Source organism: Tiliqua scincoides, chromosome 2 (assembly GCF_035046505.1).
Source record: "Tiliqua scincoides isolate rTilSci1 chromosome 2, rTilSci1.hap2, whole genome shotgun sequence".
Taxonomy (NCBI): domain Eukaryota; kingdom Metazoa; phylum Chordata; class Lepidosauria; order Squamata; family Scincidae; genus Tiliqua; species Tiliqua scincoides.
Genome location: NC_089822.1, coordinates 164,767,849 through 164,794,918, shown reverse-complemented (window position 1 = coordinate 164,794,918; position 27,070 = coordinate 164,767,849). Strand labels below are relative to the sequence as shown.

Sequence of the window (27,070 nt, the reverse complement as noted above, 5' to 3'; positions counted from 1 at the left end):
AATAAGAAGGGAAATTAGAGTTCAGTTGGTAACAAGTAGGTGTGCAAGCCCTGTTAACCAACTGTCTTCTTCGGTCTCCTCTACTTCTTTTTAAGGTCACAGATGCATGTTGCATGTGTGTGATGAGCCACCATCCTGAATTAACAAATCATGGGCAGCAGGGAAGAATTTCAGCTTGAAATTTTGGATGGAAAATTGGATTTGAGACCTGCTGCCAGTCAGGGTTGACAATACAATACTATAATATTATATTAATATATCAATAATATTATTAATATTAATATAATTATATTATAATATTATACTATAGTATAATACTATACTCAGATGTGACATAAAGGATTTCTTCACACTCTGACAAGGCATGTGCCACAGTCATGCTCACAAGACTCTGTATACAGCTGCCAATGCTGGAAACAGTTTCATAATGCAAGCTTTAACATTATTGGGCAAATATGACCCGTGTTGCTTGAAAACACAACCAGCTGCTGTGGTTCGGGAAACAACACCCACTTTCTGAACCAAATAACTATGTCATCTTTCACTCATAACTTCTCTGGGAATGATTTGGTACTCTTCATTCTCTAACCTCTTCCTCAAGCCAGTTCCTTAGCTTCACCAAGGTCACTTGCTGTATGGAAAGAACAGCCACTTCAAGAGTGTTGCATAGTCACATATATGCCACGCGGCAAGCATCTCACAGAGCGATCAACACTAGCCAGATTGCTGTGCCAATATGTTTAAGGCCTGGGCCGCTGAGCTTTCTCTACCTTTAAGGTTTGACGCAGTCTTCCCAGGTCACATTTAGTCCCAAAGTTAGCTTGGTAGATGTGCTCAAGGAGTGTCACCAGTAGCATGTGTTGGGAGTGGTCTGCAGTGCTCAGCTTTTCAGCAACTGATACAAACTCTTCATGAACTTCTGAAGGGTTCAGCAACAGGACTGTTCTAGGGGATGAAGAGAGGATAGCAAGCAGTCAACAACTTCTTCGGAAACGGAGAGCCCCTATATGCTTTCTCTCTGGGAGTTCTAGCACAATTGAGTCACTGACTACTGTCATGTATGTGGTTGTCTATGGACAACCACCACATCTCTCAGAACACCAGGAGAAACATGTGGTGTAAATAAAAAACTTCATTTAAATTAACCAGCAGGTGGCGCCATCCTTCCTCCAGCTAAACCCAAGATGGTGATGCTCTTTTCCATGCTTTCAAAATGCCAGCTTCATTGACTGTTCAGATGTCTTTTCTAACTGGAAAAAAAGTTTCAAGCAGCTACACCCACCACTATCTCTCCATCCTTGCTATACTAAACTACTTTTAACTAAGGGTTGGAGTCTGAAGACACTAGATTTCATAGATTCATCTACTGGATTCATGTAGAATTGGATCCAAAGCCCTCCACTGTCTGAGCCAATCCTAAATGGATTAGATTCATCCCTTGCCTACCATATCCTTAGCCTGGCCAACTTCTTCCTTTTACCTTCGTAAGATGATATGGTGGAAAGTATTCCCAGGCTCCATTATGGCACCTCTAATGCTGCCATTCATGGCAGCATGCAGGGGCCCTACCACAGCTGTGAATGCTTCTTGTTTCTGCATTCTAACCCCTTCCCTGCGTCCCTAGAGGTACAGAAAGACCCACTGCCCCAAGCAAAGGCAAGAGAGAGGATGCCTAGGTTGGCAAGCTCTCATCATTATTACCTGGTTCAACATCAGTGTTTTACCCAAGACAGTTCTGTTTTTTGTGCTCTAACTTTTTCTATTTTTCACATTTTTATACTACTCTTCCTCCAAGGAGTTCAGGGTGGTGTACATCGTTCCTCCACTCTTAATTTTTTTTTAACACTGTAAGCCACCTTGGCAAAGGCAGGAAGATGGCAAATAAAGAATATTTTAAAAAAATAAAAGGGGGGGTAATGGCTAAGAAACCTTGAGGCCAAATTCACTCCAGACCATAATGGGTACCCAGATTATTCTGCCAAACACCTGGAAGGCATTTGGTAAATGAATCTGGGTTCTCCATTCTATTTCTAACATGAACTAGGAGGGGGCAACCATCACTAGCTACTTCAATCATATGCATGGCGCTATTGTAAAGATAAGCTCCTGCTGCACAAGAATCCAGATCACGAAAAGTTGCTACAGTCGTGGAACTTGCACAGAACTGAGTGGAGATGTAGAAGCTGCTTTCTAAATCCCGATCTGGTGGAGAGACAATAAGAAATCTGGGATATAAACAAAATGAATTAAACACATACATCCATTCAGCCTGATACTTACACAGTAGACCTCTCACAGCTCTTAGTAGACAGTCCCTGCTCTGATCTCACCAGCCTTTGATATGAAATCCCTGCAAAGAAAGTGTTGGAAAGCATCACAGCACTGATTCTCACTGAAGTACCAACTTGCAAAGGCCTTACAGAATTGGACAGATGGGATGCAGCAAATGAAGGGCCACACAAAAGACCAGAAAGCAGAGCTATCCCGAATACCACCCCCTGAAGATGACCTTCTTGGATAGGGTTTAATTCCAAATCGTTTCATACTCACACCTTTAAACTAACATTTTCCAAATGTTTTGGACTTTGCAGATAAGAAGAAGCATGTGGTCACATATAGACTACTGAACAACAGGAGCAAAATAATTTTGCTCGATTTTGCAAAATTTAAAAATCAATTTTGCAGTGCAACTCAACTGCACTGCATAGAGAGGTGGGTCAAAGGATCCAACACCCAAAGAAAGTGAAGTGGATTCCCAAATCTCTCAGACTCAGAGAAAGCAGAGTTTAAGCCAGTCAATTCTCATATACAGTGAATGGGATAACTGAGCAGTCCAGTTATCAAGGTGCTTCCATATTTAGGAAAGGCTGATTTAAAAAAAAAAAAAAAAGGCCATTACTTGCAGTTAAGATTCAACAATGCATGAACTGCAACTCTCAAGCTCTACACATAGGTCAATCTCTACCACTTTCAAGGCGCACAGAGCAACCTCTGTCTACATGGGGGAACTTGGACTCGTACAGCTGTTTAAACACCTCCACGAAAATTGTCCTTGTCTCCAGTGCAACTTCTATCCAAAATCCCAAGGATAAATTGTGGACACAAAAAGGCAGCTGGTGTTTATCGGCTTGTATTTGTTGGTGACCACAGGCAGGCTCTTTGAAGGAGTGCAAAAATGTTCAGCAAAACTCAGGAGCCAGAGAGACTCTCTTAGGACCAGCGTACGCTGAGCCTACTTGAGGGAAAGGAGGGTTTCACTCCATCGGTGCATTCTGGTCTATTCCTCTCTACTTTCCATTCAGGTAGTGTTTAACTGAGAGCCAAAAGCTCACCTGCAAATTAGACCCTCTACACTGAGAGTCCTTCCTCAGTGATGAGAAAGACACTATTATTATTATGATCATCATCCATTCACAGACTCTCTATAGTAGCCACAGCCGATGGGATCTAGCCAGGCTAGAAGGAGCACCAGCATAGACAGGAGGAGCTACAGGAGGAGTAACTTGCTCCCTGCCAGTCCCCAGGCCCAAGTTTTAAGGGTCAGGATTACCTGGTACTTCGATTTCTACATTCACAGTTATTTTCCAGCAGATTACTCAAAAGGTTGCAGGTAATGAAATTAAGGCAGCCAAGCTCTTTCAAACTTTAATTCTATTAAGAAGTAGTCAGACTTAAATTAGAAATTGGTAAGTTCCATAGAATCAAGTTTATATTCTAATAGTAGAAACAAGAGTGAGCAGTTTGACAAGGAAATCAGAAGAGATATACAATGCTTCTCCCATAGCTGCATTAATAGATGTTTCTGAGATAGTCATGGAATGAAATCTGTTACCAATTGAACACAATTCTGGGCACCCAGGCACTTTAAGAATGCCTCTTCATTTAATTGGAAAAACAGCTTAATGAGGAGCAACAGAAGGCTGCCTGCCAGCACAGCCTAATTAAAAAGCTTCCACAGCATAAGACAAAAAAGTTCTTTAGGAGTGTCGATAGTCAATGGTAGCCAAGCCCAGGCTCATTAAGCCAAGGCTGTGTGCTGGTTCTCTGGACGGGATCGCAGGTTCCAATGTATCACATGGAAATTATCTGACACAGTTACCCATTCAAAGGCCAAAGCCACCTTCATGGATCTGAATGGGTGCACTGTTGTGGAGAGAGCATTCTGATGAGTGATTCATGCCCGTAAGTGGACTTGAGAGTGGAAGAGCAAGAGAGAAATCCCACATTCATTTTGCCAGGCAAATTACTTTACACAAGAACTGTTGTTACCTTTGAATGGAAACCATTAGCCTGCAAAAGACTAGTCTAGAGTTGGTGTAGCAAAGCAGCTAGGAGCATAAACCATCTGGTCTCAAGTTTGAATCTCACCTAACCTCAGCCATGAACTCACTAGGTGAGCTCTGCACATTGGCAAACAGCCAAAAACTAGCCATTATTCTCATGCCCTCATTTCCCACTAATACTCAAACAGCCTGCCATCCCCTACAACAGTGGTTCCCAAACTTTTTCAACTAGCTGCTTCCTTGACCTACTGGGTCATTGGTTATAGCTCCCCATTAGGGATTCTATACATTGTATAGGGCGGCGGCTTTTTCTTGAGGATTCTGTGGCTCCCCTGGCTGGTTTCTGTAGCTCTCCAGGGAACCACAGCTCCCAGTTTGGGAACCACTGCCCTAAAATATGGGGACATATACTGTCCTGCCCTACAGGAGGCCAATGAGGATTATTCTTAACTTACACGCCTGAACTACTTGGAGTCCACAAAAAAGCGCACTACTACTATTTCAAACATAATACCCACGTGCCGTCTCTGGCAGTATCCTACAAGGTGGATTGAACATTTAAAACTCAGTGCACACACAGCACCCACATTCTCACAAGATTGCTGCCTGGGATATATGCCAAAGTGAGTGCAGTTGCTGATGCCACAGACCTGGGATAGGAACATCATTTCAGATGTTATGCCTGCTGTACGCAGTGCTTGCAGAGCAAGTGCCTTGTGGCAATCTCCACATGAGCACAGCGACATTTAAATCAGCCCTCTATAAGAATGTTTGGCAATAAGCTCCTGCATGATTTATGCAACCATTACACTCCATAACACAGCATGAACTTCTAGGATGCACCATATCACCCATAAGTGTGCCAATGCAGCTTTACACATCTCTGTCAACCATGAACACCAACCCTCTCCAAGAAAGAAGTCAAACTCAGACAGCAACACAAAGGACTGAGGGAATCCATCAGCAACAGACGATGTGAATTTGTACCTGGGGCTTTGAGTTCATTGACAATGAAGGTCAGTAGCTCTTGGCAGATATCACAGTATGGCACCGGCCAGGTGAGGAACTCCCGGTAGGTCCCCAAGGCTCTCAGAAGCAGGTCCGAATCTGAAGGGAAGTGTGGGATCTAAGAGAAAATAGAAACAGCAGAGAAATCACATTGAAGACATAGAAGTATCAGATTAACATCACTGGCATGCTCTCCTATTAGCTGCAGAGATTCAGGGACTGCAGCCACAGCTTCCAAATCTTTTGGCCCCAATCAGAACCTAGCCTATTATTTCTTATTAGAAATAGGAACCACAGATTGCTGAGTCAATTTTTCAGTTTCCATTACCCTTGGATAATGAGGACCCCCTGTAACACTATTTCATAAGAACATAAGAACAGCCCCACTGGATCAGGCCATAGGCCCATCTAGTCCAGCTTCCTGTATCTCACAGCGGCCCACCAAATGCCCCAGGGAGCACACCAGATAACAAGAGACCTCATCCTGGTGCCCTCCCCTACATCTGGCATTCTGACATTTCCAAGGATCTTTGGAAGTGAGGGGAATTTTTACACATTGTTCCTCAATAAAGTGGACTTTTAACTGTAGGGAACTGATTAATAGTGACATGGAAAGTGAAGACATAGCTTCAGATCCCCTCAAACATGTAAGACTCCCAGTGTTCAGCCTCTCCCAAATATGTAATTCAACTAAGTCCCACTGGGGCTCTGGGGAGAGGATCAGAACTCAAAACTTACACACAAGACAGCTGAGCCAAAGAGTAAGGCCAGTGGAGTAAAGAGATCGTAGTCACACTTTTCTTGGACCTGCAGTGACACACAGAAAGAACATGAGATTTAGTATGGACAAAAAAACCACCCAATGTTACAGAAAGGGTGAGAAAGCTGCAAAATAGAATTGACATGACACTCAACAAGACTTCCATTTGCTTATTGGAAAGTAAAGTCTATTTGGCAAGTTACCTTGTTTTAGGGGCCATGCTACTCCTGCATGGTGAATTTAGCCACTGAAAAATTGATACCAAAATACTCAAGCAGTAGAGTAATACTCACAGAAGAAATGCAACGCACTGCTTTAAAAATCCCCTCTAATCACACAAACAAAAGCAATAATGTTTAGAGAGTTCCTGCAAAGAAGATTCATTCCCTCCCTGCAACAGCCTATTATGTAAGCATTGATGTGCTCTTCTGTCAGAACCCACATCATTGCAGTACCAAGTGGCCCTACAGTAGATAACTGGGGTATTTTCTTCTTGCAGGCTCACTTGCTGCACATTTTAAACTCTTTTGAGGCACAGGGTTATTTTAAGACTCAGAAACTAGAATGGCCAGGGTGAGCCTCCATTAAATAGCAGGAAGTCCCAGGAATTAAGAGAACAACTTCTATCCAATGGCTTCACAGGAAGGCCTGCTACATTAAACCTCAGGTAGCAAACTTGCTGTGACCCCGTTTTAGGCCAGCCTCTCTCAAGCCACAATGTTGGGATCTCCCTTCTCAACTCTGACAATAGCAGGCAGACAATGAAAGGGGGTGGCTCAATCTGCTCAACTGCTCCCCTCCCCCCACAATGCAGGGTGTGAGACAATTGCTGAATAAAGGGGTGGCTGCACTCAAAGCAGGAAGTAGGAAACCTCCACTTGAGTTTCATTTTGCTGGCCCAGGTGCTCAGACCCATTGTTTTCTTTCCCACCACTGTTCATGAACCTGCAGTGCTAACATAGCAGGGACCCAAGCTGGGCCCAAACAAACTGGCTCAGCTACCGCAATCTCATAGGATACTTGCCCTACATCTGCACTGCCATGTGAGGAGCACAATCAGAGCCAGCCAAAGAAATTTAGGTGCCTAAGAATGAAAATATCCTAAGGGTGCACTCTCTCCACACCTTACAATCAAAACATAATATCAATTTAATTAAATGGACCATTTGCTGCCTTTAATTGTGTCAGAAGTTTGTTGCAGAGGCGGCTGCCTCACCCTTGTTTAAAGGGAGGGTTGATTCACTTAGCCTCACAGTAGGTATTGGTTGGTTAGAAGAAAGGGAAACCAAGAATTTGTGTGCATGCATTTAGTGTACACTTGCCGTGTAAATGTGCAGGTTCAAAGCACATGAAATTGAACATAGTTAAGTGAAGCAAAACTGGTCTACATATAAAGATGCATTTCTTGCCCTATGGAGCTCATTCCACTGTACATAAAAATGAGTAGATTCCTAAATGGTGTCCTGGGAGAAAGAAACAGCCTGGGTAAGAAGGTCCTGCATACCCATTTCCTTGCCCTAACTTATGGAAAACTAAGGCCCAATACAGAGCAAAGATTGTGATCAAAACCAAAATGAAATGCATTGAAAATTTTCTTTCAGAACACCTCAGAAGTGAGGTGCAAAGCAATCAGCTACTTTTCACTCGCAGTTTTATTAAAGACATACCGTATTCTAAAGGAGCCATGACAACTTGATTTACCTCTTGCGTTTTTTGCAGAATTTGCTCCAGGAGGATGAGGTAGTTCCCGGCATCACGACTAACCAGTTCTTGGAGGCTCCAACAATTCAGGCAAAGCCCAGCTGACAAAGAGAGGACACCCAGTCATAAACTCAAGTATTCATTATTCTTACTGCAGAACAGCTGTAGATGCTCACATTAAGAAGATCAATACTGTCATGACAAACCTAGCAGCTGTGCTCAACATGCATTGTGTGTACCCCTAAACATGGGCGGAGACAGATAATTATTCCACCACATACAAAGCAGGATGTTAGGCCCAATGCAGAGCAAAGATCAGTTGTGGCTACAGGCTGTGTGAACACATGCCAAAATGAAATATTTTTGGCCTCCTCACAAATTATGAGGCTTACTGCAGACAAAGACACGGCATATGCAGTGCACCACTAATCTACAATGTGTGAAACAGCCCTGATAATGCATGGGATAACAAGTTATGACATTTATTGTATCAGAAAATTCAGAGCCCAGAAGACTCCGTTTGAGATGCCATATTGGAGCCAGGATGGTGTAGTGGTTTTGGTGTCAGATGTGGACCTGGAAAATCCAGGTTCAATTCCTGCTCAGCCATGAAGCTTCCTGGGTGGCCTTGGGTCAATCAATATTCCTTAGTCTAACCTACCTACAGGGTTGCTGTGATGACAAAAGGCAAGAAGGAATTATGTATACCACCCTGAGCTCCTTGGAGGAACCCTAAAAACTGGGAGAAAATGCCTCTTTCCATTGGCCACAAAACTCTTCCCCAAAACAAGAAAAAGCATCATGATACTGTCCCGGTTATCTCCTCGGTTTTTCGGTAGTCTGCAAACTCAGCAACACCATCACAGAGACATTTCACTCAGCCAGGGCTCCTGCCAACATGGATGAAGCAGCCATGACAGAGTCATCAGGCAAGGCCTCTTCACCATCAAGGTCCCACTCTGAGGCACTGTATCCCCTCCATGTAAATATATTTCTTGAGCATAGGAGTGCAGCATGCTCACCCGCCCCTTCCCAATGTCTGTCCATTCCCCCTCACCCTACGCCTTTCCCCACCACCTTCCATGGTGCTGCATACACGGCTGCCCATTCCACGCTCCACCTCCAAACCTCAGCCAGCCACCTCCCATGCAGCTGTCTGAAAAGAGCCCCAAAGGTTAAAGTCTGGGAAAAGGAAGCCAACCAGCCCTAAGTGCCATGAGAAAATTACCAAGTGGTACTCTTGCACTCAGGGAACCAAGCAGGCTATCCATGCAGACAGCACTTGTCCAAGTCAAGCGCACATAATATTGTTGGAACTGTATCACAGTCTCTAGGGAAAGCAACTTGTTCATCTGTCTAGTTGCTACACTCTAGTACTGCACTCTAGTACTACACTCTAGTTGCTATACTCTTCTGGTAAGAAGCAGAAACTTGCTTCAGTCAAAATAAATTATCCTTTTCTCCTCCTGGGGTGAGTGTGCATGCAGGAGAGATATGTATGGTTTCTACATCCTTGCATTCCTCAATCCACTTCAAAATAGATGTTTTTGGAGCCCAATCCTGTGCATGTCTACTCAGAAGAAAGTCCCATTATAGTTAATGGGGCTTACTCCCAGGTAAGTGTAGACAGGATTACAGTCTTAGTTTCTTTTGAAAATGTTAAGAACCTTGATGCAAGTCCATGCAAACCACACTGAAGTGGTGCCAATCCTGATACCAATTCCTGGTAGCCCAAATGGCAGACAAGCAGGAGTTAACAGGGGTGGCACAGTCCAGGACAGGGGCTGTAGCAAAATCCCCTCTGCTAGATGGCTTCTCTTCCTTGAGATGCCTTTGTCCCCTCCTCTGGGTTTAGCACAAGAGCTGAACTAGTCATGGTGGAAGCTCTCCTCTCAATGTAGCTTCGCAACTTCAACAAACACTGCAGCATCACACCTCCAGTTGGGCGATGATAGCACCTACACTGCTGCTGATTGTTAGGGAGGGGTTTTTCTCAGAACTCGCACTGCCATCTCCGTTCTGCTTGCTTCTCCAGTGCATGCCATCTCCTTAGTTGGCCCCTGTGGTTAGCATTTCCTCTCCCAGTTCCTCTGCAAAATAAGGGCAATGCTTGCAAACAACAACTGCTGTGGGGAGCTATAACCTTCGTGGCTCCACTCATGAACTAGATGCAGCCCTAGTCTGGAGCGAGTTAACCTCCAAGGGGGCTACATCCTCATGAAGCCATCTTATACAGAGTCAGACCACTGGTCCATCTAGTTCAGTGGTTCCCAACCTTTAGGAGCCTGCGGACCACTGAAGCAAAATTGGAATCGTCATGGACCACATGCAAGGCCAACTGCAGATGGTCTGTTCTCCACCCTCTCTGGTGATCCATGGGGAAGCATCTCCCAAGTGAGCACTCCCCAAAAGACCACCAGAGAGGGTGGAGAATGGCCCACAACTGCAGCCACCCTCTTTATTGGCTCATGGGGAAGCATCTCCCTAGTGAGCACTCCCCCACATACTACCAAAGGGCGGAGAATGGAATGCCCACAGCTGGCACTTGAGTTCACTTTAGGCACTTCACTTCAGGTCCTCTCTGGTGGTCTGTGAGGGACAGCTTACTCAGCAACATGCTGGAAGTGATCTAAGGTGATTTTTTTCCCCTGAGACTTCGCAGACTATTTCTCAGGGTCTTGTGGACCACCTGTAGTCCATGGAGTTCCCAAAAGTTGGGAACCAGTGATCTAGTCCAATGATGCCTAACAGTAGCAACTCTCCAAGGCATTTGTCAAAGAGCATTCTGAGCCCTGCTGTTGAGGTTCTTTTAGCTGGAGATGCCAGGGACTGAGTCTGCCAATATGCCCCAAATGGTCAAAAGGAAAAGAAGTCTCCATACCAATTTTGCAAGGCTGGCATGCCAATTTTGCCTTTGAGGTGAATGATGGGGCATTACAGTAGGGTCAAAGTCCAGAGAGGGAGGGGAAGAAAAGGGAGGGGAAGAAAAGAAAGAGGAAAACATTTCACTTGAGTTGGGACAGGGAGAGAAGCAGATCTAGACTGCAAGCCGAATACCAGGAGCAGGTTGGGGTGGGAGGTGGTGGTTTTAGCCTAAGTTACAGACCATGCATCTGCTTCTCCACCCCATTCTCCCCACCCCTGCCTTCTTCCCACTAACTTACTGGTGCCAGAGCTCTTTCGCCAGGTGCTGGCATGCAGCTGCAGCCACTCACCACTTGCAGCAGTCTCTAGCCATGCTGAATGGCTGTTCCAGCAACTCAAGGCCCCGTTAGGATCAGGACATTTATTATATGTTCTGAAAAAACTTTTAAAACAGAAATGTAGGGGGTGTGCTTTGATCCCAGTGAAAAAGAAAGGATGAATTGCTAAACTAGGAGCGGAGACCTGGAGATGAAACAGTTAGAGCTTGATTGTCAACACTGATTTTTGTTGTTGTTGTTGTACTGTATTACCTTAGTGGGGCATGGCATGTCTATGTGGGCCTGCTTCTGGGGCATAATGAAGACCTTCTGCATTTCAAAATTTACAGAAACGCCCCTGTCTATTTCAAGTATCTATTTTTCTAGGCCTTTACAATTGATGGCCCAGTCCCCTTCCCCATTCTAGAGAAGAGAATGCAAACACTGCACACTTGTTTAGGAAACTGAAGAACTTGCAGCCTGAGACAGAGAGGTTTGCCTCTTTATACAGGCAGGAGGAACTAAAGGGTGCAGAACCCAACAGATAACAGGGAGTGGAGGGACAACCACCATAAATAACTGTGGTTGTTTGCTGATCTTTCTTCTGCATCTTTTTGAGCTCTTTCAGAAGCATTGAATAAGCTATGTAAATTACTTTGCAATTTCTTATATTGAAAAGTGGCATAAGTATTCTTCACTACCACCAGGGATACTGAGATTCCAGGGACACTGGGAGACAGTGCTGCTTATAAGGATTTAAAGACCCCCAAACATATGTGAGTAGATGAGTTAAGCTTCTTGTCTCCAGAGTGCACACCTGATACTAGATCTCAGTGGCAGAGATTACTTGGGTATAATAAACACACATACATCTGGGTCTGGTTATAAATACCAAATAAGGCAGTTCAAAACCAAGAGGTTAAACAAAGGGAACTAAAATAAAGCCAGAGGACATCAACTGGTTCTCTACTTTTCAAAGCACACAAGGGATTGGGTGGTGGAGCATGTTCCAACTTGCACTGGGCCCAGGAAAAAAAATTCCACTTGGGCAGTGCATTATGGAAATGCACAATTTCCAGGGACATCAGCACCCATTCTGATGCAGTCACATACCTAAAGTGCAATTGAAAAGATTGTCCCATTTTCCAGAACAGTGTTCTGTAACTTACGGTTACAAAGTTACTTTCCACCAAAAGCCAATACCCTGATAGTGAAATCTAAGGATCAAGAATTAAGCTTTGGGACATGCTGCATTACATAGAAAATGCAGGAAATTCCCTCTGTTTTACCCAATTCCATGCCAGTCTGATTCTTTGCAGACTGAGAATCCTCTAGATAAGGATCTTCTCCAGGAGACTAGAGACATTTCTAACTGGGCTAGCTGCATGTAAGGGAGCAGTTGGCTGAATGCCTTACCTTGCTAACAGCCCACTCCTAACAAACTTTCCAGCACTGACACAGCCATGCCAACAGCACCTGCATTGCAGGAGCAGTCACAGAGGCCTCCTCAAGGTATCAGAATGTTTGTTCCCTTAACCTGCGGCTGCATCAGAGTTAGAAAGTTGGGTAGGACTGGACTGTAAGTGAGTGATTCAGGCCCAAAAGGAAGCCAGCAAGTGGAGGAAGCAGGCCATGCCTGATTAGTAATACACATCAATTTGTTCACACAAATGCTATTTCTTCCCACATTGTATGTACCAATACACCGGGACTCAAGTCTATGTAGATTATGGGCAGTGCCAATGGAGGGATGGAGTGGAAAAGGCAGATGTTACTGGTTTTGTTTTACAAGAGAGAAGATGAGAAGACAGAAAATCTACACCTGTTAACTAGATTAGATGAGAGGAGAGCAGGTGATAAGTCTGGTATCACTGCCACCTGTAAGGAGAGGTGGAAAATTTCCTGCAGAATGTGAACAGCCATGCTGCACCTGGGCACTTTTCTAAGATGAAGCAGTTTATGGTATTCCTCCAATAGAAAGACGAGAGAATGCAGGCAGTGGTGGAAGCGGGACTCCTTCTTCTTTACACCACACCCAGAACCATAGCAAGAAGCAAGAATTCTGAGGCTCCAAATATACATTTAATACAAAAGAAAACAAGATCTTGAGGTTCTGGGATGAGAATTTCAAATGAATAATCTGACAGGACTGCTACCTAGCCCAGTTGCCTTCAGAAGCAGAAAAAAGAGGCTCCTGCCTTTGGTCTACCATTCCTATATAGCATTTCACCTGCTATTCAGACCAGGTCTGCCTCCTGTTGTGTTCCTGTTTTATCTAGGACTGACCCAACTCTCACTCACTCACACGATCCCATTTCTTTTCACTGACGACACATTATCAAATTTCACTTGTGGTAGAAATCTAGGGACATTCAGAAATACTCCTGCTAACTGGGTAAAGAGGCACTTTTTTTTTTTCAAGTGGTGCTCCTCTTCTGTTTAGCAGGGGGAGCCTCATTGTCCCTCTTCACCACAGCACAGAGTCTTTTCCAGTGGCTGCTTACTGGTGCTCCTCTGCTTCTTTTTAGACTGTGAGCCCTTTTGGGACAGGAAATCATTTCATTTTATCTGTAAACCACTTTGTGAACTATTTTGCTGAAAAGCAGTATACAAATATTCTTAATAAAATGGCATGGAAAAGATCATCCATGCTAAGTCATGAGCTTACTTACCTGTCCAAGTGTTAGCAGAGATAGTACTTTTGCTGAGACCATGGAGGCACCTCTCCAATGCATGGTGGATCCTGTCCTCAGTGCAGGTCGTGTGCTGCATTTTAGTTCATCTCCTACAAGAAAAAACCAAAAGAGATGATGATTTTGAAGGCCATATCCAAGGACTATGCTCAACCCAAATACGGCAGTGTTCATCCTCCTTTTTCCAGTTGATATCTTGTTGACTTCCCATCATCATCTGATCTTGATCATACAGGACACACCAAAACGGAACTAAAAGGGAATTGGTCATTATCCCTACCTTGATTCTCCACAGAACCTAGTAGCAAGGTTGCCACAAGGCAATGAATGAGGACTCTCAGCACTTTCTATTTAGTAAAAAGGTTGAGATAAAAAGGGTTGAAGGGTCTAATGTCAGGTCTCATTCTTCCACATCCTGTCCTTTTTTGTATCATTCTGTCCTCAAGATTAGGGGACCTGGATTATCTACGGCAACAACTATCTATTTTTACAGGTTTTTCAATACACTCTGGGTCAGAGAAACGGTTTCTGGCATCTTTTCACCAGCTAGAACTTATGGCATAAGTATCAAATGGCTGCAAAGGATCACCTTCAGAGGATCCCATTTACCTATATTGTAGTAGGATCCGGTACACCTGTGTGTTGGGCAAAGAACAGTTCCATGGGAGATGCTTTCAGGATAAGCTGCATAGTAGACCTGCTCAAAGGTCTACAAACATGCACAAGGCTGCCCCTTGATGAGAAGGCTATGGCTCCATGATAGCCAAGCCACAGAAGAGGTGATGGACATCCAAAGGGCCTAGGATGATATTATCATCATTATCAGTATTTATATACCACTTTTCAAAGAAAAGTTCGCAAAGTGGTTTACAGATATTAATGTCAACACACACAGATATGCTCATCCCGAAATTCTGTCAGATAATTAATCATCTGGGGACAAATGACACGAGGAAGGCAGTGACTGACCAAGGGGCATGATTCATAGCCTGAATGTGGCCCAGAAATAGTCTTCTCTTATGTCAGCTCTGTATAGGACACCACAAAGTGTGATCAGCGGAAAAGGGAGGTTTCCCTTCCCCAACCAGCCAGTACGGCAGGAAGTCTCATCAGCCCTCACAGCAAATTTTGTCCCACTTACAGCCCTTGATTTTGTAATAGAGGCAGTGAAGGAAAGACATTCCTGTAATTTATGAAACCACAGAGTAAAGATTCTGCACAGTCATCATTTCCTAATACAACCCTGGAGACTCTTGCTTTTGACACATACCAAATACAGATTTTGTGTTAGCTACACTGTTGTGCATCTGGGAAGTCCAGTGTATAACATGCCCTTGCGCCACCTAACTCAGAAACAAGATCTATCTAATCCAATTCACATGCCATGTTGCACACACTATGGAAGCACTTGGGATGTGACTTCCAGGGTAGGGTTGGGAACACATCTTGGAACACATCATCCATGTTCAAAAAGGAAACCTTAATTATACCCCTCATCCTCATTACTTTAGGAGGAAGACGAGACTGCGATAAATTACCAGGATTAAAGACCAGTTCTTATGGTGCGATTGCATTTGGTCATATCTTGTAACTATCCAGAAATCATCTGGAAGAGACTTATATCCCTGGATGTTAGCGGTGCTGGCATGAACAGTAAACATCTTCTATGTCTTCATACATGGTCTCCACAATTCAAAGATTACTGGATCAGCAAGGGAAACCACCATGCAGAATCTGCGGTAATACCACTTGTTAAATCGAATGAACTGTGTCAGCACACATACTGACAAAGTCAACAAAGCACAGTGTTATCAGGCTGTATTAGCACTGGTGCAACACTGAAGAGGCCATTCTGAGCTGGACTGGCCAGCACCAGTCCAGTTTAGAGCTTTACTACAAAAGGCAGATTTGCAATTCTGCTGCCCATTTCAGCAAGTGCAAAATGCATCAACTTCCCCAATGTTGGGTAAAATTACTCATCACACTACTCTCTCTCCCGCAGCCACTCAAGGGAAGACTGACCAGATATCCTCCGTTTAGCAACAGCACTGCAACTTTCACCACTCAGTCCCTTTCTTTATACCAGAGATGGGATCCGTGGAATCAGTAGTAATGAAAACTGGTGTAGGTACACACACACACACACACACACTTAAATGGGATGACAGAGTGATCTATCACTTCATTCTCCTGTAAATTATATTGGCAGTCATGTTTTCCAGCTTTTGGGCAAGGTTGATGGGGCACTAAATGCTTTACATTAGTCCAACAGTTTCCGTATGTGCAAAATGCTTCAGCCGTATGATCTTGATGAAAGGACTACAAACAACCCATATCAATATCTCCATGTTGTAGCTAAGGTGCTAAGCAGCATAGCTGGAGTGGGGGCAAAATGGTAAGTACTACAGGTGCTGCAACGCGCCATGGAAACAGCTCCTGCTACTCACCATCAGAGCATTTCTGGGCAGTGGCAGCAACACGCAGGAGCTCACCAAACCAAACAGCATCTCTTGAGTGTAGCTGGCGCTGCCCGGAGTGGGAGGGCAAAATTTGGTGTTACTGCACCTGCAGTACTTACTTTTTTTGTCTCCTATAGTTATGCTACTGGGCTGAAAGGGAAGGAGCTGTCTAAGGCCGTCCAGTGATAATTCACAAGACTCAAGACAATTCATAATACAGAGGCAAACACCAGAGAAATCCCAATTCATAGCTTAGCATCTTTGCCACTACACTGCACCTGCAACAAAATCTTTTAAATAGTTTTCCTATGCTATAAGTCATTCAGAACTATGCTTTATTCTCACACACAGAATAAACTGAATATAATGAAGAAAAGCCATAGAGTGCTTCCTGGATGAACAAACGTTAACATGTGAATCCTGCCTGAAGTGCAGGTTCATATGGACACTTTCGCTATTCAGTGACGGCAACCTGAAGCAATGACTTATGTGTACGAGAGCCACTTGGCCTCATGCAGCCTCCACCCTGTCTGTGCTTTCATATCACCCTGCTCTGTAGTGGACGTAGCTCATCAAGTTAAGAGATGTTTAGTAATGTGCCTGTGCATGCAAACGAACATTATGCTGCAATGGAATACTTGCTATAGAACCAAGTGAAATAAATGGAAAAGGCAACATCTTCAAAACAGCCACAGAGCAGGATCTTGCAGATAAAGGACCTATATATAGGTGCGTTGCAAATGTTGTTCATGAAAAGAACAGGAAGCCCAAGAAGGCACAAGGTGGATTGCAGCCCTCTGAAGGCAGATTATCAAAAGGATATCCTCTTGCAGTTCTCAAGCAACAACACACTCGAGTGCAAACAGATTTCAAGAGCCATCTTTTTTTAAACTGATGTATGACAGGAAGTGAAAACCCCAAACGACATGCTTGGAAACTTGTGGCAGAGCAAAAGGCAACACACAAACAATATCCCACACCTACACCTGGGAATGAGTTGCCCTGTGCACAATGATGAAGATTGTCATGCACTCATGAGAGAGGCAATGTGGCAGCCATAAAAGCAGAAGGCCACAGAACAGTCCTTAAACAAATACAATCAAGAGAGAAAAACATTTCTGACACCTTGGATATGGACTATCATGTATATGCCTCTTGAACGTCACGAGAATGGCATACCTAGATCAGGTTTTTAAGTACCTGTTTGCTGGCAAGTAACAACTACCTTCTAGCCAGAAGCCTCTACCAAGCAGAGGTAAATTACTAAAAATATAACTGATTCAATAATATAACTGAACAGAATATAACTGATTCTTCTCATCCCACTCCTTCACCCTTTTGGTCACTGATGGCAAACTGTGCCTAGAAGGGCAAGTGATTTTTGTGGAGTTATTTGCAAGGCTGATCAATGAGACCGAAGACGGGGAAGCTTGTTATCACTACAGACTAAGTTACAAACATGAGGAGCTGAACATTAGAGACCAAAGGGAAGAGATTAGCCAAGATTTACCGCTTTGTGATCCCATACATGCCAAAAGTCTGAATAAAGGAGAGCAGAAAAGTATTCTTGGCTACTTCCCCACTGTTGCCAAATTCCCTTTCCCAGGAGATTTGCCAAAATCTGAGCATTTTCCAGAAGCCACACAACACAAGTTGTATTGTGTATTTGGACTGGCATTAACTGAATACAATCACATGCAGAGAGAGTTATCTGAGAGTATAGTTTTAAAGTTTAAATTTTTTGCACACAGACTTTTTGGGATAGGGCAACCTACACTCCTGGAGGTCATACATATAGTTAGTAATCATCAACTAGTGGCTGTCGCCACCAGAACTGGTTCTCTGAAAATCCTGGGGTATGAATTGTGCTCAAGTGCAGCCAAAACACATGCTCAAAAGAGATGCAAGAACAGCTTTTCATATGATTCAGGATCCATCCCAAGGAAATATCATTTATCTTCTTACCACCATTGACTTTCCATTGGGGTTACAAAGAAGAACCCCAGGGGACACTATACTAATTCATCATTCATTGTCATGTTGCTTTAAAAAGACTTGTACAAAAGACACCTGATAAAAATCCTATACAAGCATTTCTTGTTTTGCACAGGGGTAACATTTTTGAAGAAGAGTGCGCATCTCAAACACGTAAATTTAAAAAATAACTGTGCTATTCAAAATATCTGCAAGCATAAATTAGGTTTTGGTATTGATTAAACAAGTGCATTCTTCTAGAAATGTCTAGATCAAACATGGGTAAAATGAGAGGTCCCTGCATAGAGGGAAGTTAAACACAAGTTTATCTGTAAAACATGTCTAAATGTTCATATTTTCTTCCTGTTTAGCTTGTCTTCACTTGAATTGTTGAATTTTATATTGTAAGTTCATCAGGGTAGGAACTTGTCCTCTTATACACTGCAGATTGCCAAGCACATTGATAACACTATATTATTACAGTATTAGACAATGCAAAGAATGGATTACTGCAAGGGAAGAAATAGGCAAAAAAACAGACCATCTTCCTATGCAATCTCAGAACAGGAAATCTCATGCACTAGAAAGCTATAGATAGTTTTGCCTGTGATGAACCCATTTCAAGTAAGGAATAAAAATGCAAGGGTCAATCTATATCAGGGGTGCTCACACTTTTTTGGCTCGAGAGCTACTTTGAAACCCAGCAAGGCCCGGAGATCTACCAGAGTTTTTTTTACAATGTTCGCGCCATCATAACATATAACATTTATGTGTACAATGTATGTTGGTGTACCTTGAGCCCCACTGAGTATAACAGGACTTACTCCTGAGTAGACATGCCTAGGATTAGGCTGTGAGACTGCAATCCTAGCCACACTTACCTGGGAGTAAGCCCCATTGAGTACAATGGGCCTTACTCCTGGCGTTTCCTCCCAGAGGCACCAGAAAGGGGGGGGGGTTGGCACTCCGCGATCTACTCATTTTGCCTCGCGATCTACCGGTAGATCGCGATCCACCTATTGAGCACCCCTGATCTATACATTCCTATGGATTCAAAGGCAGCAAACTGGAACTAAGTATCTAACACCTGTCCAACATTTATCAAGAACAGGAAGAAAAGATTCCAAGGCCCCTGTGCGTAACCTTCATATCAGGTGTGTAAATGAAGCATATACCTCCAAAAATTTTATGCCATGCACAAAATGTAAGATTAAAAAAAAAAGGCAGAACATTTTAAATTTCTCAGTTGTAGTGTTTGAAGTACCCTCTTCGAGTCAGAGACTGACCCAACCAAAGCACTGATAAGCATCACCATATTTATTTCTACGGTTGAAGAGGAATATTTAACAGCAACTTGGCAGAGCACTTTCCCAAGTGTAAACTCCACAACTCTGGACTTTTAAACTGTGCAAGTAAACACTATTTCCTAACTACCCATGGTTTGCTTTTTAAAGTTCACTTTCACTAAGTGAATCAGAAGGGGAAACACAATAGGAAACTGCTAAGGAGAGTATTGCCACCACATAAATCCCTCCTCCTGGAGAAAAAAACACACTCAACACAAAGGGTTGAAACAGAACGTCAAAAATTATAACACTACATTAACTGCATTACTTTAACACTTGGAACCAACTACATTATTATTAATGTATTATAATTAATGTATTAATGTAACTTATTAAAATGCTGCACTCTTACAAATTAGACCAATGATGCATATTGAAGAATCTTTCTTGCTCACTACTTTATAGGACCACAATATCTAAATTCTTTGAAATGTATACACTACAGTCTTCTTGCACGCCTTTTGTCTAGCAAAATAGACAGAAAAATTCACATGAAAACCAGAAGTGGTTTCTAATTGGAGATAAGTGCTGTTTAAAGCAGCCTGGCAGCCCACAGAAGGGACTGCAAGCCCTCCTTGACCCTGCAGAAGACTGAGGTGCCCTCTACATAAGTTTAAAAGCCCTTTGCTCCTGAAAATGGTATGATCACTGCAGTGTCATCACTGCCATGCTCCCCACCTCCACAAAGAACTTACCTGGTTCCCAACTCCTAGGACTTTGCGAACCACTGCCCCAGACCCTTCAATAGTCTACAGAGAGAACAACAAAGGCTCTGAGTGGGACAGACTGAAATGGAAGTTGAGAAAGGAGCTGGTAACCAGCTTTAGCAGCTTTCATAAGCTGGAATGCCTAAAAGCACATGCAACTAAATGCTGTCTGCAGAAATGTTCGTAATCCAATTCCATCCAATGTTCAGCATGTAACATTCACTCTACAAATACAGTATGCAAAGATGTCACAGACCTCCAATGGTCTCTTCTCTAAAGGAGACTAAAACGCCAGGCAGTGCTGTACTCTTCACTATTTGGAGAAATGGAACATGAGCCACAACAAGATGCTCTACCTTCGAACTATAGACCCTTTAGGGTCACAAGGACATACAGCCCAATCCTGAGCTGCTCAGTGCGTGGGGCTGCAGCGGCACCAAAAAAGGCTGCTGCTGCATGCATTACGCCCCAGGCAGCCACTGTGGCCTCCTCAGGAGAAGGGAACTTTCATTCCCTTTCCCCGGTTAAGGTGAGTAGCCCCCAATGGGGATACTCAATTCCATGGCAACTCAAGGGCCAGCATAGAAGAGAGAACCTTCCTGTCAGGAAGGCGGTCCAACATGGAGGCTCAGGATCCAGTGGAGCCCCACTCCTTCCTCCCTGCACACCTCCTACCCGTCCTCCCTCCACCTCCCTCTGCTGCAGAAAGCCTCATACCCACCTCCCTCCACACCCCCATCTACCTCTCCACTGCTTGGTGGTCCACATGACCGCCAAGCGGCAAAGCTCCAGTACTTCACCGACACTTAGCCCAGCATCAGCCACTGCTGGGCTAGTACTGGCGCCCCACCGGTGCAGAGGGCCACAGAGTGCAACAGTGCATACCAATGGTGAGGCGGTGTGCACTGAATAGGATTGAGCCCTGCATTATTCAACACACTCATTTACCAGAACCTGCTATCTACTACTCCAGGAAAGCCATTTTAGTACAAAATCACTCCTGTGGAAAAATTAAGACAAGCACTACCATTAACAAGGGCTAGAGGAACAAATATTCAGGAGGGACCAAGAAGGCTCCTCCCCCACAATAAAATAACATGGAGGACATATTTCAATAAAAAACAAAATGACTCAAAGTATAAAAATATGAGTTAATACCAAATAAGAGGAAAGAATTCAACCTGTTGTATCTTCTTTTTCTCTCTAAAAATACATTCCAAAAACAAATCATTATTTCTGAATTACATTACAGTTTTGACCATCTCTTCCCATTACGCATCAATCTGTGTTTGCTCTCCATAATGTTCTTGCTACTGCAGGTGCAGTAGAAGAGTCCAACTGAGGCTCAAAACAAATCAAGCTGAATGGCTCACAGCAAAGAAGGCCTTTTCTTATTGCCTCTCAGTACAATCACTGTTCTGCTCTTGAATACAGGCATGGACTCCATTCACATCAGTGGCTTATTACCAGGATTTAACGGGGTCCTAAAGACACCTGATAAGGAGAATGTGTGCATGAATGAGATCTCCTCTCCTCTCACTAGACTGCCCTTATGCATTTACTGGGATGCACAATACTTACATTTGACTTAATTGGCGGCATCATCATCACTACTCTCATGATTTAAGGACATGAAGCCATTGAACCAGGCTGATGATAAATATACTGCTGAGACCATATGCAAATCAGTTCTAGCATCGTACTTGAAAGGGGCTTTTTTTGGAAACAAGAATTAGCAAAGACAGAGATTGTGACAGTTTTGGCAAACAGCAGTAGCTACAACACTCCACCAGCAACACTGCTATATTTCACTCATGTATCCTGTATCTGGCAAGCAAGCCAAAAGGCAGACAAAAATTGTTCAGTGGGAGAAAACCACCACAACAGCCTACACAACCAGTCTCCTAAAGAGCAGGAACTTTACCATTCAAATTGGGAGGATAGACAGCAGGTCCTCCAAGAGTAATTTTATCAAGGGGTGCAAAGCTTTGTTCCCAAAGGGGGAGAGGGGATGGAACAAAGAGGGGGAGGGTGTTGACAAGGATGGGCAGAATAGGGGTGGGAAGGGAGCAAAATAGGGGAGGGGGAGGGTGGTGACAGCCGGAAAAGTCTTTGGAGCCCAGGTCTACCTTCCCTCGCAGTGTTGGCAGCTAGAAAGATTAATACAGAAAATCAAACACACTCCTAAATCTCTCTAAAATCTTTTTTAAATATAGAAAATTTTAATATGTAGAAAATATAGGAGACATTTTAAATACAGAAAATCTCTGCAGAAAATGAGCATCATTGTATTTAGGCTCACACTAGAATGGAAAGTGTGCTGTTTGCGCCAAAACTTCCTTCTGCAGCAGCCATAGTCCCCCAGCTGTCTCCCTGAGCTCCTAATCACATCTTCATGGTCAGGGGATCCACAAACCAAATTGCTTCTGTAGCAGGTCAGTTTCCTCCCAAATTTGACACTGTGTTAAGGAGTGTCATGTATGCATTGCTTGGCCCAGCACATATGGCTTTCAGTAGCAGCAGCAGCCATGTACCCAGCATCCCATGTGAGCAGCAAGTCCAGGTGAGATAGGAAAATATAAGATCTTTGGAAATCTCTGCGCCCCCTCCTTTGGCTCCAGGGCCCCCTTTTTGACCCTGGCCCCAGGTACAAATTACCCTCTTTACCCCCCTCTCCCAGGCCCTGACAGACAGTGCAAACAGTTGTGCTTTACAAGCATGAGTGCTACAGACTTTAGCAGAGGAGATGTTGGTAGTTTGCAAGGAACACTTCAGTGAATGCTAGTTGCATTGTCCTCTTCCCAGGACCCGCCCCCCCCCCATGCAAGCACTGAGGCCCTTATAACTCTCCACATTTATTCACTAATAAAGAAAGAAGAGGCTAAAAGCAACAACAAAACTTTCCATGACTCAGGACAAGTCTCATGACTAGGATTTCACAACTTGAAGTTAGCATGTCCTGATGCAGGTAGTATACTATGCACTCTGTAGAAAGCCAGTGCAGAGGAGGCAAATGAGAACACACCCGCCAGCCACAAGCCTGACACCAACATGACCACACCTATGGGCCTTCACACATCTGGCAACTGTGTGGTGGAATCCTTACCATAAAGCTTCCCTCAAGGTTAGCCCTTCAATGAATGGCAGTAAGACAAGGGGCCCCATTAGAAGAGTGGGCAAGCCACTCTCCCAGTGGTCTACGATGGACTCCATTGGAGCTATCCTTCTCGCAGATCTCTGCCTGCACTGTTGAAAAGGCAGGGAGGAAGTGGGGAGCCAAGACGAGACAGGTGGTCTCAAGTAGCTCTTCACCTTACTACTTCTTCCTCTCCACAGTATGAACTGGCAGTGGGAAGGAAATTGGGAGGACAAAGGCAATGGCAAGAGGAAGGTATGGAAGGCAGATAAAATTTGAGCGTTGCACTTTGTGTGTCGTGGGGAGGTGGCCCATGAGCTTGGTCTCAGATGCTGGCAGACTAGCATTGTGCATGCAGCAGCCAGACTTCATGGCCTATAAACACATCAGCATCAAAGCATGGTCATCTCTAGCGACAAGTTCTCCCAATGTTAGTTGCTGGTTCTTCACAGAATGCATAAATGTTTGAACAACACTACTGGGATGCTTATCTAAGCAATTTCAATGAGATTCATGTTTTGTCACCATTCTGCCAAGCAGTTTTACTGTGAGCAACATTTCCTTTCCACTACGAGCACATCCGAAACAGAATGGGGCGTTGCAAACATACTTGTGGCCAATTTAGGAAGGATGAGGCTTGGGAGTGTTTTTCTTAGAAATGCACTTCATTGAGGCCCAGATACCTCTGTATTTATGACCACTTTTATCCTTGCATATATATACATTGCTCTTTTCTTTGGAAAGTAAGAAACGGTTGACAACTAAACCAATTTTCCCAAGAAAGGAAAATATATACAGCTCCCTCCACTACTCCAGATGATGCAAGAAATAGTTGGCAGAAAGAAAAGAACATGGAGGAAAAAAATTAAGAAGCAGAACACTGCATGCATTGTTGGTAAATGTGGTTCAGTCATCTCCAGCCCCAAGCCTTTCCGTTTTCTCCCCCAAAGCTACTTCTACCATTCACATGGGGTAAGGGAAATTCCCTGGTTTGCAACAGGTTCATAAAATTCAAGAGCTCAAAACCAAGGGCCTCTCCCACTCCTGATGTCAACGCAAACACCTCTTGAAATAATCTAATCAAGTGAACTTTTTGCCCAGAGTTGTTGTAAGAGCCTTAGTTTAGCTAGTTTACTGGGACTCCACTTTCATAATCAAGTGAACTTTAATAATCAATTAGATTTCATAATCTAATTCATCTGATACATGAGATCAACTGCAAGTTATAGAAAGTCATATTTGCATTGGCCGAAGTAGAGGATTAGCTAAAATTAAAGTTAAAAGGCAACAGGGAGAAGACACATGCACGCATGCACACCCCGTCCACCCCTCTCTGAATACTATCTGCATCTAAATAGAACACAAATTGTAGTGCAAAGCATCAGACTCAAGAAGATCACATTTGTTAATAAATCTCAGTTCTAGAGGTTTCATATGAATTTACTTTTTCCAGCCTCGTTTAAAGCCTCGTTTAATAATCAGTGATGGAGCATCCACAGAGCCTGAAATGCTCACTTGTCATCCCATATGCTTTCACTGTTATCTAATTTATTTACCTTTCTGCACCCACACAGAGATTGTCCTGTTAGGTCAAGACACAACCACCAAGGGAACTGCTGGAAGATGGCTGACTATTTGATGTTTGAGGACATCCGTGTGAAAGAATCCTCCTTAGCAGTCCTGATTTCATCTACTGTTGCAATACCACTATTAAACCACAGAAAGCCAGCAGAAAGGAGTGGCCCAGTCATGAGGCTGGCTGGCTGGCTTCAAATAGTGCGCTGTTCTTTTGTGTTTTTGAGCACTCTTCTTGGAATTGGCACCATTTTGGACAGCAGATTGGCTAGGGTCACCTCTGCCATCAGCCATTCATCACCACCTTCTTTAACAAGTCAGATGGAATGATTCTTATGCAAGAAGAAATGAGGACAATTTCAAACCAGAAGACAGTATGGACACCACTAGCAAATGCAGGAAGTTTCATTTGGTTAGTCCTTCGGTTACAAAGGCGTGCAGTCTGCCTCTGTTCCTTCCATCATAATGAGCCACCACCATAATGAGCTTCAATATGCAGCATAGCTATTGGATTAGTGATGCCAAGAATGGAAAACCCACAACACTTCCATTCCAGAAGATCCAATATGTAGTCCACATGTCAGTGAGACAAGACATCATGGTTCACTTAAGTGCACTCAATGTGGAAGGGGAGAAGAATAGAAATCTGGATTCAAATCCCAGTTCAGTCACAGAGCCTCAATTTATTCTTCTCTCTTATCTGCAATAATAGGTAAACAATATGGACCTATCTCACAGGGCTGTTAAGGATTCAGGAATTAAAGTTTGCTAAGGGCAACGTACTCTCAAAGTGCTGTATAAAAATAAGTTCATTAATATTAGGCCCAGTGGTTAAGGAAGAGGAAAAATTGACATTATAGTCAGAATTTTTACTTCCAAGTCCTGACTTCCAGTTTCTTTTTCTAAACATAAAAGCCAGTTAGTTGGGGGGGACAGGACATCTTGATGATTCAATTCTTGTCCTCTTGAGAACAGAGATAAAAACAGAACTTCTTAATTAAAGAAGTCAAGATCCCACCCTTCAGTTTGACACAGGGCAGCTCAAAAAAAATTTTAAGCAGTTTTTTAAAAAATTAACCCAATAACTAAAACAGGAAGGCCAACCTTTTATTAAAAAAAAAGAAACCACAGGGCATCAGCATACGATAGACACAATGCTGATTAAAAGGCCCAGACAAACACACAAGATCTTCACCTGACACAGAATTAATAATTTAACAAGTTTTGATCAGATTCAGCACTGAGTGAATCTCTCTAATGAAAGAATTTCACAGACAGAATCTTTGCAGATGTGGGACCCTATCTCCAGTCATCAACAACCTCAGTGGTTCCCAATTTTTTTCAGCTGGCAGCTCCTTTGACCTATTGGGCCACTGGCAACAGCTCCCCATTAGAGCTACAAACCTATACATTGTATAGGGCAGTGGGTTTTTCACAAGGATTCACTGCTCCCCTGACTGGTTTCCCTGGCCAACAGCTCACAGTTTGGGAACTGCTGAACTACAGGTGCAGCGTATTTATCTACGGATTTTTTATCTGCAGATTTGTCTCAACACGAATGGGGTGGGGTACTGAATGTCACACAGACCTTTGCCTCCATTTCCAGGCAGCCCAAAACACTGCAAAAAGGCTCCGACTCTCCCAGGCAGGGAATAGCCCTGGAAGAGGTTCCCCTTGCAAAGGAACAGTAACATTCCTGGAGCACACACATGCCGGTGCCTAGCATTAGAGGGGATTGCTTTAAAGAACCCAGGGAGTGTTTGCCGAATTTCCCCCCCCCCATGGTGCAGCTATCACAAAGCCTTCCCACCAAGCAAAGCATGCTATTTACAGCCCAATCCTCTCCACACTTTCCTGGGAGTAAGCCCCATTGACTGGAATGGGACTTCCGAGTAGAAACGCATAGAGCTGGACTCTTAAAAGATCAGCATCCCACCTGTGAAAGAAACCACTGGCAATGGGGAGGGCTCAGGAGGAGGAGGCAGGAGGGCAAGGAGAGGGGATTGCTTTAAAAAATCCAGGGAGTGTTTGCTGAATTCTTCCCCCCCCCCCATGATGCAGGCTCTTGGGAAGCCTTGGAGAAACAGGTGATGGTGAGCAGAGAGCCAGACTACAAGTCCCAGAATGCTCTGGGACAGAGGAGTTTCCATGTTGGTGGTTGGGAGGGTTGCAGGAGAAGAACCTGCAGCGCTATTGGGAGGCTGCCTGAGACACAGAGGCTTCCCAAGCAAGCTCACCATTCCAAC

At 43.8% G+C, this 27,070-nt stretch overlaps 1 protein-coding gene across 1 annotated transcript in view; it reads right to left on the bottom strand.

The window, feature by feature from the left end:
* The window catches only part of PIK3R5 (phosphoinositide-3-kinase regulatory subunit 5), a 69,104-nt gene that overhangs the window by 15,692 nt on the left and 26,342 nt on the right, over positions 1–27,070 (bottom strand). The window contains exons 2-7 of the mRNA XM_066614003.1: positions 13,607–13,719; positions 7,753–7,853; positions 6,030–6,098; positions 5,271–5,409; positions 2,281–2,350; positions 771–945 (exon numbers count right to left, since the gene is read on the bottom strand). Coding sequence (XP_066470100.1) covers positions 771–945; positions 2,281–2,350; positions 5,271–5,409; positions 6,030–6,098; positions 7,753–7,853; positions 13,607–13,706 — 654 coding nt within the window. The 5' untranslated portion in view covers positions 13,707–13,719. The remainder of the gene's footprint in view (positions 1–770; positions 946–2,280; positions 2,351–5,270; positions 5,410–6,029; positions 6,099–7,752; positions 7,854–13,606; positions 13,720–27,070) is intronic.